Consider the following 13,031-nt stretch of genomic DNA (forward strand, 5'->3'; position numbering starts at 1 on the left):
GATCGGCGAACGCATGCACGTATTGGCCGATGCCGATACAAGTAAAAAACGCAAATATCGGCCCGATAAATCGGTCGACCTCTAGTTTAAGGAGGTTGTCTTCTGAGCACGCCAACTCACAAGTAATAGCATATTAGCATGCTAACATGTTAGCATTTTATATTAAAGTACAGTACATGGCTTTTCATTTTAGCAGTATCATAGCATGATTTATAAGGAAAGTTGTAAGGGAACATTTTAAGTGTTTTTGTCTGAGATTAAGAAACACTATAGTTTCATCCAATAACATGAATTCATTCATTCCTTTTCCTTTGTTGCTTATCCAAACTCTGGAGCCGATCGCAGCAGCGGGGTACACCCTGGACAGGTCCCCAGACTATCACAGGGCTGACACATAGAGACAGACAAATGTCCACGCTCTCATTCACTCCTACGGGCAATTTAGAGTCACAAATTAAACCTAAGATGCATGTTTCTGGACTGTGGGAGGAAGCCAGAGGACCTGGAGAGAATTGAATCAAATTGCAAGAAAAAGCAGGATTTGAAACCCGCGAGCCACTAACTGTGAGGCGAGAGTACAGACCACAACACACTTATCCAATAACATGACAAGACAGGATAAAGGAAATACTTTTCTTCCAGCAATGATTTTGTCATACATGTGTCCAGTGATAGATTGATCAGTATTCATCACTGACATGTTTGACATTTCCATAGATGTCATCATGCTGCGATCATATTTTAGTGACATCCTAAATTCACCACTTCCTGATTACCGACCTCTCCTTGACATTTCTGTTGTGCTGCATATCCAATATGTCACCCAAAACTGCCTGCAACACCAGCAGACTTGTTTTCACTTTGTGTGCGGTTGAAAGGATTAGCAGTGACACATGGGTGGTCTGCTGAATAGAATTAGCTGAATCCCTGACATTTTGAAGTTGTCTTTTCAAACCACAAAAACCCGTCAAAGCCTCTTTATCGATGGCGTCAGGCTTACAAGACGAGGCGGGCCTAACTGTGCCTGGAATATAAGATTATTGAATGCCCCGGTGTCACGGTTAATACTCTGTCTCCTCTTCAAAGTTTTCCCAGTTAGTCATAAATCTTAGTGTGTCTGTTTGTGTGTGTGCATGTGGCAAGGAGTGTGAGGCTGTCTTTTAAAGGGGCTGTTAATGAAACTTAGTGGTGTGGAGAAAGAAAGTGTCAACCGTCCTCTCGCTGTGATAGATCACTCCTGCTCTTAGCATTAACGGCGAGCCGTCACTCCGAGCATTTCAGGCGGCCGCAGTTAAATTAATCAGGTAATGGACCTTAGTCTCCGAGCCCCCTCCATCTTCACTGCGCTTTCCCCTCCTCATTCCCATCTCTTGGTTTTCCTCAGTTTGTCTTCTGGAAACTTGGGAGCTGTTTATTTCCTCATTGCCAAGAAAAACCACAGACAGCTTTGGGTCACCACAGATGCATTTGGCATCTACACATTTTGTATGAAATGCATCAACAAATTATCAGAGCAGTTTAGTCTTGGTGTGTGTTCGTCTAAAGGTTGTATTGGATTATTTATGTAAGGTGACTAGTGATGGAAAAAGTATTCAGATCCACTGATACCACACTGCAGAATTACTCCACTGCAAGTAAAAGTCCTGCATTCAAAACTTACTTAAGGAAAAGCACAAAAGTATCAGCATCAAAATATACTTAAAGTATCAAAAGTGAAAGAATTTTATATGCAGAATGGTCCCACTCAGATATATATATATATATATATATCCTAAATATAATATTAGATTCTTTTTTCGTGATTCATTTATGTAAGCAGCGTTCTAATTTTGTAAAGATAGGGCTCATATTTTAATGGCTTAATATACTATCATGAGATTTAATTTATAAAAATGCGGAATCCTTTCAAATTGATCATGTCTTTCATGTTAAACCTAAAAATAACTAAAGCTGTCAGCTAAATGTAGTGGAGTAAAAAGAACAATATTTGCTTCAAAAGTAGATCTTTAAAGTTACATAACATTGAAATACTCAAGTAATGTATAAGTTTTTCACAATTGCACTTAACCCTCTAAGTCCATCTATTTATTGAAAATACACATGTTTTATTTACAGTAATAACTTTATTTATATATGATATGTAGACAAGCTGAGAAAGCCAGTTGAAAGTGCAATCATAGGAGCTTTCACAGTGTGCCATTTATGTTTCTAGACCATTTTTAATTTTCTTTTACAATGGAAACTATTACTATTAAATGGTACATTTCCATAGACACCTGTGTCTTTTGTTTGTATTTTCGATTCCTTAGAGCTTTATACTTTAATTCAAATAAAATGAAAAATCTGACTGCTGGCCAAGTTCGTGTGGAGAAAAAGAAGCCATGCATGTGATGTAAGGACAGACTGAAAGATGCTAAACAGAGACAGAAATTAATGCATAGGAAGTTGACAAATTTGAGCCAAAATCTCCTGGACTTCAAAGGTTTAAGTACAAGTGTATGTACTTAGTTACATTCCACCACTGAAGTTGCATAAAATGCATAAATACAACAAAATTCCCCAGTTTCCCCAGTCAGACCAGTCTTCCTGCCTTCATCTTTCTTTAAAAAAATCTAAAGTTAGTCTTTAAATAAACTTTGCACATCTATCTACCCAGTTTGACAAATCACCAGCACATGTGATGATGGAAAGCCAGATTCATCAGTAGCCGTCTTATGTCCGACTTGCATATTTTCATGGAACAGCTGCTGAACCACTGGGTAGCATCTGTGCGGCGCGTGCACTGGATGTGTGTTCACTCCTATTGGTTCACATGGATGCCAAAACAATGCAGGACGTGGTCTGCCAGTGCTAACTTTCTGTTGTTTTTTGGGCTTTAGTCCACTGGGCCACCAGGGTGCTGCAAGCCAGAGAATTCAGTCCATTCCTTTGTAAGTCAGGGTTATTTTGCCTCCAAATAAAATGTTCCAAGATGATACAGAAAAAGTTGGTTGTTAGTTGTACTCTTGTGATTGACATGGAACAGTGTGGTGATCATTTCTGTACAACAAAGCAAATCGAGGCAAATCAAGGAGTTGTCTTTCTATTTGGTTTATTCAGCATCTGTAGATGGACTCACAGCACAAGTTCAGGTTCAAGTTACTTTATTTGTACCCAGAGGTAGATTTAGTTTGCAGTATAGAGTCCTCATACACACACACACAAAAGAGGCACATATCACACATCATTCAATTTAAGACAGTGGGAGTTAAGAAATGGCAAATTAAATAAAAAATAAATAAAATTAAAAATTACATTTAAAAGTTCTTACAGGTCCAGACTATACTTAGATATTGATGTGAACTAAAGTAAGAATAGCAACAAAAAATAAATAAAATAAATTAAAATAAAAACGGTAAAATAAAACTTGTTTAGGTTGTAAAAACATAGATAAAGTTTAAACTGTATATATATAAATAGTAAATACATAATAGCAACAATAAATAAACACCTGTGCAAAGCATAGCTATGACTTGTTGATTCAGATGAATGAGCTGAGGGAGAATGAGCTACATTTTTGACAATAAAGTCATGGTTTCACATTAACTCAGATGGTAAAAGCTGCATCTCATCTTGTCCGTACGTTTTATCCAAGGACAGAGATAAACACCAAACTGTTTGTAAAGACGTAAAGTCACAGAAGATAAAACAGTTTCTTTACGTATTCTGCAACGTCAGAGGTCAGATTTTATGACATTCTAGAGATGAGTAACTGTTCAGTGAGGGGTCTGTAACAAAAGATTAGTCATGGTGACCTCATCAGGATAGTGAAATCAGCTGACCACAGCTTCCTGGTTGGTCGAGATTTCTAAATGTAAACTTCAGAGTCAACACAGAGAAATTGGAATGGTAGAGGAGTTGTACAGCGGCTCTTCTGCAAGATTTGGGCTGCAGGATGATGGGGTGAACGACAAACATGCCCACATCAGTTTCCAACAGATCTCAGGAATTATGATGTAGGGGTGGGCGATATGGCCCTAAAAGAATATCATGATATTGCAGTACAGTACAATACTTAAAAGATGAAAAAATATTATTTTTTTTGTAGTCTGTATGAATAATTAAAAATCTAAAATGTAGTTTGAAGTGCAAATCTCAACAGTTTCCAAATACAAAAAAAATTACTCTTGAGTATGAGCAAATAATAAAAATAACCATTTAGGGGTTCCGGGGGCATATTTTAATGACATTTTGTAAAGGAGAATAAAGGTTATTGTATGTTTTATTTAAGGCATCTTATTTTGACAGTCTTCTTGTAAAGTCTGTGGTGGATTCTCTTAACACACTGTGCTCTTATTTTGAAAGCTGCATGTGTTTAGCAACAGGGAGTAAGTAGCTTTTTGTGATTAAAACAACTTTAACCACTACATCAAGAAGTAGGAACGTTGCCAATATCATGATATGCATTTTTTTTAACCATAAAAAAAATATACCGATATTATTGTGAACGATACGATATGGCACACTCCTATTGTGATGTCTTTTGTTTGAACGAAACTTGAAAAAAAACAGGAATATCAGCATCATTCAACCAAGTGACAGAACAGGCAGGAAAAGGAGGAGGCGGCTCCTTTATGGTGAATAATGCACAAATTGAAGCAGCTGCTGGGATTTCATTTCACTGGAGTTATACCTTGTACGATTTCATGCAACAAATACATTGCATTTTCTTATTTTCTCTGGTTTTCATCTCAGACATCATTTCTTTATTTACTTTATCTTGATTATCCTCTTCTTCATTTTCCCATTTCTTTGTTTTTCTTCTTCACCGTCAATATTGCACGATTCATTTCGATTTAATTTTGTTTTCTTCATGTGTTTGTCTCACTCTCCCATTCATTTTCTCCTCTCACCTTTATTCCCATTCAGCGTTGTGTTTTGTTTCTCACACACCTACACACTCACACCAACAGCTTTTCTCTGCAGATTCACTCGCTTGTTTTGTTCTTTCTTTATGCTTCTCTCATTGATTTTACTTTATGTCTCTTGTTTTCAATTCTCTTTCTTCTGCGTTGCTTTACATGCACACATTCACTCACCTCACATCTCTGTCTGTCTTTTTTGCTCATTTTTCGTCAATTTACGCTCTTTCTCTTAAATTCTTAAACATACTCGCACTTCACTGTTGGGATTTTCACTTCTTTGGTTTGCGTTTGATCCTGTGACTTTCTCTTTCCTTCACTTTTTAATTCATCTTCCTCTTTTTTCCCCACTTTATCTCATTTTTTTCACACACACACACACCTCTTGAGGATGTCTTTGTATTCTTCGCTGTAGTTTAGTTTTCTGCTCTTAATGTTTCATTCATTGAGTTTCTCTTTGCGCGTGTTCATTTTTTTCTCTTCTGTCTCTTTCATTAACACTCACACACACACACACACACACACCTCTGTTTCTCTCTCTCTTTAGAAGTGGTAGATATTCTCAGCGGACCAATTTCCCTGTGAATAATCACGGAGGTTCATTGTGGAACGAGCGCAGTGCCAAAGTCATTTCTTCAACAGGCTGCAGCTTTATACTGAGTCAATCAAGCTGAAATATCTCTGCAATGGCTCCTATTTTGCTAAGCGTCACTCCCTCCCTATGAATCTCATTACTGCGAGGGGCCGCGCCGACGCCTTCTTCGTTTAGCACTCCCCAACTCTAAACCAGCTGAATTGGGTTTGAACTTGTGAGGAGTACTTTACAAACGGTTCATTTGAGAGCTCGATCGGCCGTTAAGTCGTCCCTGTTTTTGTGATCACAAACATAATAACAATTTCAGTCAGATCAGTTGATTTTGAGTTACTGTGAAGCCTCTGGAGAGAAATGTCACATATTTTACGATTACACTTCTTGGTTTATTGTAAGTCACAGTGGATGAATGTCTAAATTTTAAATTATTTAAAAGATTTCCTTGAAAATATTCTGTGACCTCCGATTTTTAATCTATTTATAATCCATTTCTTCAGCCTGGGAGGGAATTGATTCGCTCATGCAGCCACACCAGGGACATTGAAAGAATGACTGACAGCTAAAACAAAGAAATAACACAGAATAACCATTCTTTTTTAGTTCATTATTATTGTAATAGTACCTGTTTTGTATTGCAGGTTTGGGAAGTACCGTAAGGACGAGCGGCCGGGGGAAAAGATGGACCGTAAAGGCTCCAGCAAGTGGAGGGCGGAGGAGACGCAGGTTTCAGACGAGGAGACGCTGAAGATGAGGATGGAGCAGGAGAGGTAAGGTCTTCATGATGAAGCACCTGGTAAATGTTGTTTTCCTGCTCAGTGCCGCAGCATTAACGGTCCTTTTGTCTCTCTACTCTCATGGGCTTTGCTGCTTTGGGATCAAAGAGGGGAAAATTGTCATAACTTTGCAGCTCTGCTGAGCTTTATGAATCAAAGTGAACCAAATAAATGAAATATTATATTTTCTCTTGGGGAACACTAACAATGATTTTAAGCTTAAAAAACCTGCATGTTTTGCATAGCCTTGATCACAGTTACAAAGTGCAAACCCAAATGAAAGCTTGGAGGTCGTCTCCTCTCAGCGTTCTTCTATCTGCTCACTGAAGTCAAAGTGTTGGCGCACTATCAATGAACTTTGGCAGAGGATCCTCTACTGCTCCCTGCTTTGATAAACACATCTAGTGTGTCTCATTTTTTCCACATTATCAGTTAATACATGATCAGAACCACAGTTGTTAATCTGCTACGACAGCTCCCACTCTTCTGGGAAAGTTTTCCACAAGATCCTGATTTGCGGGTATTTGTTCCTACTCAGCTGCAGGTCCAACAGAGATGTTACAGATACTTCCTGGCTTGCAGTCTGTAGTCGGCGTTATCCCAAAGGTGTTGGGTGGGGTTGAGGTCACAGCTATTTGCAGATGAGTCCAGCTCTTCCACACCCAACTCAAACAACACATTTATTCGGCCTTCTGATGTGCTCTGGGGCATAGTTTCCTGGTTTAAAAAAAAAAAACGGCTTTCCCCAAACTGTCACAAGTTTAAGGCAGAAAATGTCTAAAATATCTCAATTCGTAAAAGAAAGAGGTGTTCATATACAGTACAGGCCAAAAGTTTGGACACACCCATCTCATTCAATGCGTTTTTCTTTATTTTCATGACTATTTACATTGTAGATTCTCACTGAAGGCATCAAAACTATGAATAAACACATATGGAATTATGTACTTAACAAAAAAAGTGTGAAATAACTGAAAACATGTCTTGTATTTTAGATTCCTCAAAGTAGCCACCCTTTGCTTACTATAATATAAGACATGTTTTCAATTATTTCACACTTTTTTGTTAAGTACATAATTCCACATGTGTTCATTAATAGTTTTGATGAATTTACAATGTCAATAGTCATGAAAATAAAGGAAAAACATTGAATGAGAAGGTGTGTCCAAACTTTTGGCCTGTACTGTATAACTGCTACTAAAGCTGGGGACACACTACACAACTTCCACAGTGAACGATTTCTTCAACCGTTTTTTTCTTAGCGCCTGCAGAGCAGATAGTCCAATAATATGATAACTGTCGGGTCTTTATTTTTAATTGGCATAAGGTTAACGCAAGTGCCACGTCAGATGATTTGCTTGTTACGCTGCATATCGTTAAAAATTCAGATTGGTCCTTTTGTATGTTAAACCAATCTGTGGCTTCTAATATCTCAATTCGTAAAAGAAAGAGGTGTTCATATATAACTGCTACTAAAGCTGGGGACACACTACACAACTTCCAGTCTTGACTGGTTTTCAGCAGATTTTTATATGATGACTGAAAGATCACAGATTACATGATCTGTCAAACCGACTAAATCAACTGAACACATCAAACTCTGGTAAGGGCGAAAGTTTAAAGGGTAAACAAACAGACCGGTTGGTGGCGGTAATGCACCAATTTGTTGTTTGCCACCTATATATATGATGCCAATAAAACTTGAAGAAGAAGAGGAGGAAGAAGTTAACAAATATGGACGACAATTGGTTCACTGCTGTTGTCTGTGCAGCTATTTGCTCAGAAAAAACATCAAGAAGAAAACACTGGTTTGGGTAATTTCATCCCCGTTACTTTCCCGTGTCGTCTTCTGCACTGTTTTCCTGTGTCCCACCCTCTCTTTTTCATTACCTGTTGGTATCAGTTCACACTGCCCAATTACGTCCAAAATTCGGCTCAAAGAATTCAAACATATTTGACTGACTGTGACTGGGGTCAGTCCGGTCTGTTCTCATCACACACCAACAGATCTTTCTGCCAACTAGCGGACTGTCCCCAACGAGTGCAGACTTTGCCCAACTGGGAATCGTGGGTAAAATCTGATGCGTGATGAACCCAGTGGAAGATCAGAAACAAACAAGTGGTCTTTGAGGTCCTGACTAGAGCTCAAGAAGGGTTTTCAATCGACCATCATACAGTGGGCGTTCCTTCTTTGACATTATATATACTGAACGAAATGGAAAGGTTCCACTTGTTACTATAGCAGTATGTTAATGGTTTAATAAATGAAGAATTTTTGTAATTAAAGAAATGAGTAGATGGTTAGAGAGTTTTTTTAGTTATCGGGTGGGAGCCCAAAACCAAACAGCCCAAAGACAGCCATTCTCGCTCTTTCTCGCTGCATCACTCTCTCCCTCTCCTCACCAAACTAAATGTCAGGCGGGCACTGTGCCAGTATTTTTTCGGGGCGGCGGTTTATAAATGCCAAGGCCATTACAGCCCTGCCAGCTAATTAATTCCCATGCTCTTGGTGTAGGGGCAGGAGTCATTACTCCCCCCAGTTGCTCGTTATGAAAATTTGGTTTGTAATTTTTTCTTAGCGCCTGCAGAGCAGATAGTCCAATAATATGATAATAGTCGGGTCTTTATTTTTAATTGGCATAAGGTTAACGCAAATGCCACGTCAGATGATTTGCTTGTTACGCTGCATATCGTTAAAAGTTCAGATTGGTCCTTTTGTATGTTAAACCAATCTGTGGCTTCTATATTATTCCTCGTTCTCAAATGTCGAAGCTTTTATTATGGTGATGGAGTTTCAAACATCGAAACCTTTCAAGTCTACATTGTTATATTTTAAAAACACAGATACATGTGTGACACGGCTGCACCCTCCATTCAACATTTACAGTGACTTCACAACACAGTACATAACCCCTTTGAATCTAGCTCTATATTTCATGCTTGTGTTCTGAATTCTCTTTCTTTTATTTGAATATTTGAAGCTTTTCAATCTTGAAATATTGCAGAAGTTTCGTGCTTTCTTCACCCTGGTGAATCCAGGGTCTATTATTGACATAAAACTCAGCTAATCCAGATTTATTGAAGCCTTCAGCACCACAGAATGTAAAAAAAATCGATGCTTTTTGGAGCCACTGCACAATATGTGATCCGATAATATTTGTAACCGATAGGGCTCCCTCTCTCTACAAGCAGAAGTGGAAGCAAAAACAGTATTTCCACCTTTCCTTCAGATTTATCTTGGAGACAGAGCTCCTGCAAGAGCAAAGAAATGGGTGTGTCACTCTTTTCATGCATGTATTTGTTCTTTCGTCTCTTATTGTCTCATGGTTTTGCCATGTAGAGTGCCCCAGGCAAGAAGCCACCATGGGGAATCAGTCAATCAATCAAATGCTATACGAGGAACAAATATCAGCCAAATTAAGGTTTGTGCATCCACAAAGCAGGAACTATCTTGGGAGTTTCTGACAGTAGTTCAGTGAATTCATTATTTTGTTCAGCGTTGAGGGTGTTTGACTCACTCCAACAAAGCCTACCCCCCTCCCCACGCACCTGAAAAGCACAAGCGCACACCTCGTTTGTATTTAACCACGAGCTGAGATACACTGATATTGACGGGGGGATCCCACTGAGGATGTGGGAGACCGTGGCTGCTTCGGTGTTAAACAATGATCCAGTTAGCTGTGTTTCACCAGGCTGCTCTCTCAAGGTTCAGCCGGCAGCCTCGGCACCTTGCTGCAGAGCGCATATTGATTGGCCACCGCCAGAGGCTGTGGTTAATCCAGCTGTGATTGACTAAATGGATGGATTTCCTTGCAGGTTTAAGTCTCAGGTCCCAGTGGACTCCAACCCCGAGCCAGACAAACAAATCTAGATGGACAGCTCAGACAGCACAGTGATGTTTGTGGAGGGGAAATGTACGGCCATTTGAAGAGCAGATAAACAGATACATATGGAAGTAATTGCTTACTGTGGACATGAATGTATTTTATAATGCATTCGGCCTGACATTGAATAGATCCACAGTGATTTGAATAAGTAACATTGAGTTTAAAGTACACTGGGATGCACCAGTGCTATTTTTTTTTGATTTTCCTTACTTAAACTCGGGCATTTACCAATACTGACTGATGCTTTTCAGATTGATGGATCCCTGAAAATATAGATTTAGACCATTCAGTTACTGACACCCAGTCATGACCATTGATGATCTAAAACACTTTCCTTTGCTTTGTACAGTGCACGATAACAGGCACTGCAAGATATTCTACCTGACATGTGTAATTGCATCTATTTGATTTGCCAACACAGCAACTATCTATAGCCTGTGAACATCCTTTAGTCTTAGCACTGCTTGTGACTCTATCAGTGGGTGTGTGACTTCTATGGGCTGAAATATGTGCCACCAGAAACTGAATTTGAAATACTTATATTTGAATTTGAATTGCTTAACTTGAATATTTGCATTAAAAAACTGAATTTGAATCACATAGTTTGAATCTGTATTGTTCAATTTGAAACATTGCTTTGAAAACAAATAAATTATTTATATTTGAATTTGAATTTAATTTATTAGTTTGGAACTGAACATTCAGTTCTCACAATTCAAATTCAGTTCGCAAAATTCGATTTCAATTTTCTGCGACAATCAGAGCAATCGAGCGCAGATACACATAGCACCTCTTCGGCCAATCAGCACCTCCGTTTTTTTTTTTTTTGTAACATTTGTTGCCACCCGGTTGCCATAACGCCTCTTCAGCCAATCAGCACCTCCGTTTTCTTTTGGAACATTTGTTGCCACCCGGTTGCCATAACGCCTCTTCAGCCAATCAGCACATCCGTTTTCTGCGCTCGATTGCTCTACCTCAAATACCCGGATGTTCGTCCCAGAGAATTGAAATTGAATTTTGGGAACTGAATTTGAATTGTGAGAACTGAATGTTCAGTTCCAAACTAATAAATTCAATTTAAAATTACAATTCAGATTCAGTGTTTTAATGTAATTATTCAAGCCATTCAAATTCAAATATAAATAATTCAAATTCAGTTTCTGGTGGCACATATTTCAGCCCATAGACTTCAGTCATATGACCAAATGGTAAAAAGTAAAGCTGTGTGCAGCTGCAGTGTGCTGTAAATCACATAATTTGTCCCATTGAACTTCCCATGACCCAGACACTTGTTCAGCACTACAACACAAATGTACTCTTAAAACTAGGAGATTTCTAAAAATGTCCAGATCTACGTTTATCATCTTCTGAGTCCTCCAAAATCCTCGCTGTATTCTCAAGTGCTTCAGTGCTAAAATCATAAAACATTTCCAGATATTCAATGTTATCAATCCAAAAGGACTCTGAGCAGCCATCTTATCCCGCCGGACCTCTTCCTTTCATGTACTTCCTGCCTTTCACCGTGGTCTATCAGTTGTGTCAGCACTACCGCTAAGAGGAAGGTTTATTACACAGTGGGTACAATAGCACATAATGGACCATTGTTCTGGCTTGATGTGGTAGAAAGGTCACTCGTCAAACACATTTCTTCCACCATAATGTCCCATCCTGCCATTTCTATACCCTTTTATCTGCTGTCTCTCCTTCTCTCTCTCTGCTCTACACTCTTTGTTCAACCTCTGACTCTCTCCCTACCTCTCTCATTTCTTTTTTTTCATCATCTACCCTTGACGCCGAGAGTATTTTCATCTCTCATCAAGGTTTGCCTTCAGAAAGAAAGCAGGGTTTTCCCTATGTAAATATTTTGGGACTGAAAGGGCAATGATTAGGTCAAGTGTGGTTTTCCTTCCTGACCCAGTTCAATCAGCGTAATTGTATTTGTACAATTGTACATTTTTAGCAGCGATGGTTTTTAAGTGCTTGTCATGTTGACATAGACAAAGAGGCTAAATATTGTCTTAAAGGAACAGCACACTGAACGCTTTTTGATAGGTTTGCTTTTTTGTGGAAGACGGCAGTTGTGGTAACCCTTTATTTACACCAGCTACAATAGATCCCAGTGGTTGAAAAATGATGAAAAACATCTACAGAAACTACTCAAGCAGCATCAAACTCAAATCTACTTCCCCACCGTCCATAAACAAACTCTGTACGGTCTAAAAACACATTTCTTCCCTCTGAGTTGACTAATTATACAGCCTCCATTTATGGTTATTGCAGTTAACAGGTTCCTTTTTTAGCAGGGAATGAGAAATGTTGCAGCTAATGATCACAGGAAGGTGATATTAATATTGATATTTTGTGATCAAAACGGATAGTTTATTACAGCGGAGAAGTGGAGTGCACTGCAGAAGTATTTTGAGAATGGATGACAATAATTTAAGCCTACACGATGTGTTTGATACCTAAAACATGAAATTTGGTTGAGTATTCCTTTAAAAAAAATTTTTCTTGGTTTTTACAGTGATAATTAATTTCAAAGTAATTTTTGTCGTACTTAATTATCAAAAACCTGAAGATTTGCTTATTTTCCCCAAGATAAGATGCCGTATTGATCCACGGAGGGTGAATTCAAGGAACCATAGGAAACCAGCTATATTTGAGCTATACATATATACATTTCTTTAGACTGGATAATGCAATTTATACAAAACATAATCAACAGATTTAATGGATAATGGAAATAGTTCAGAGTTGCATCTCTGTCCTGATGCATTTACACACACTGTGTATTTCAGACCTGTTTTGACCCCACAGATGTAGGCTGCTGTCTGAATCCAACAGCTCAGCTCTTAAGAACTGAGAGCACAACACACAG

At 38.6% G+C, this 13,031-nt stretch overlaps 1 protein-coding gene across 3 annotated transcripts in view; it reads left to right on the forward strand.

The window, feature by feature from the left end:
• Window positions 1-13,031, forward strand: part of LOC131979811 (partitioning defective 3 homolog) — a 293,005-nt gene that overhangs the window by 211,680 nt on the left and 68,294 nt on the right. For all 3 annotated transcript variants that reach the window (XR_009395141.1, XM_059343852.1, XM_059343853.1), the window contains one exon: window positions 6,132-6,260. Coding sequence is in view for 2 of the 3 variants with exons in the window: in XM_059343852.1 (XP_059199835.1) it covers window positions 6,132-6,260 (129 nt within the window). In the remaining variant the exon portion in view is untranslated. The remainder of the gene's footprint in view (window positions 1-6,131; window positions 6,261-13,031) is intronic.

The sequence above is a fragment of the Centropristis striata genome, chromosome 11 (genome assembly GCF_030273125.1).
Source record: "Centropristis striata isolate RG_2023a ecotype Rhode Island chromosome 11, C.striata_1.0, whole genome shotgun sequence".
Taxonomy (NCBI): domain Eukaryota; kingdom Metazoa; phylum Chordata; class Actinopteri; order Perciformes; family Serranidae; genus Centropristis; species Centropristis striata.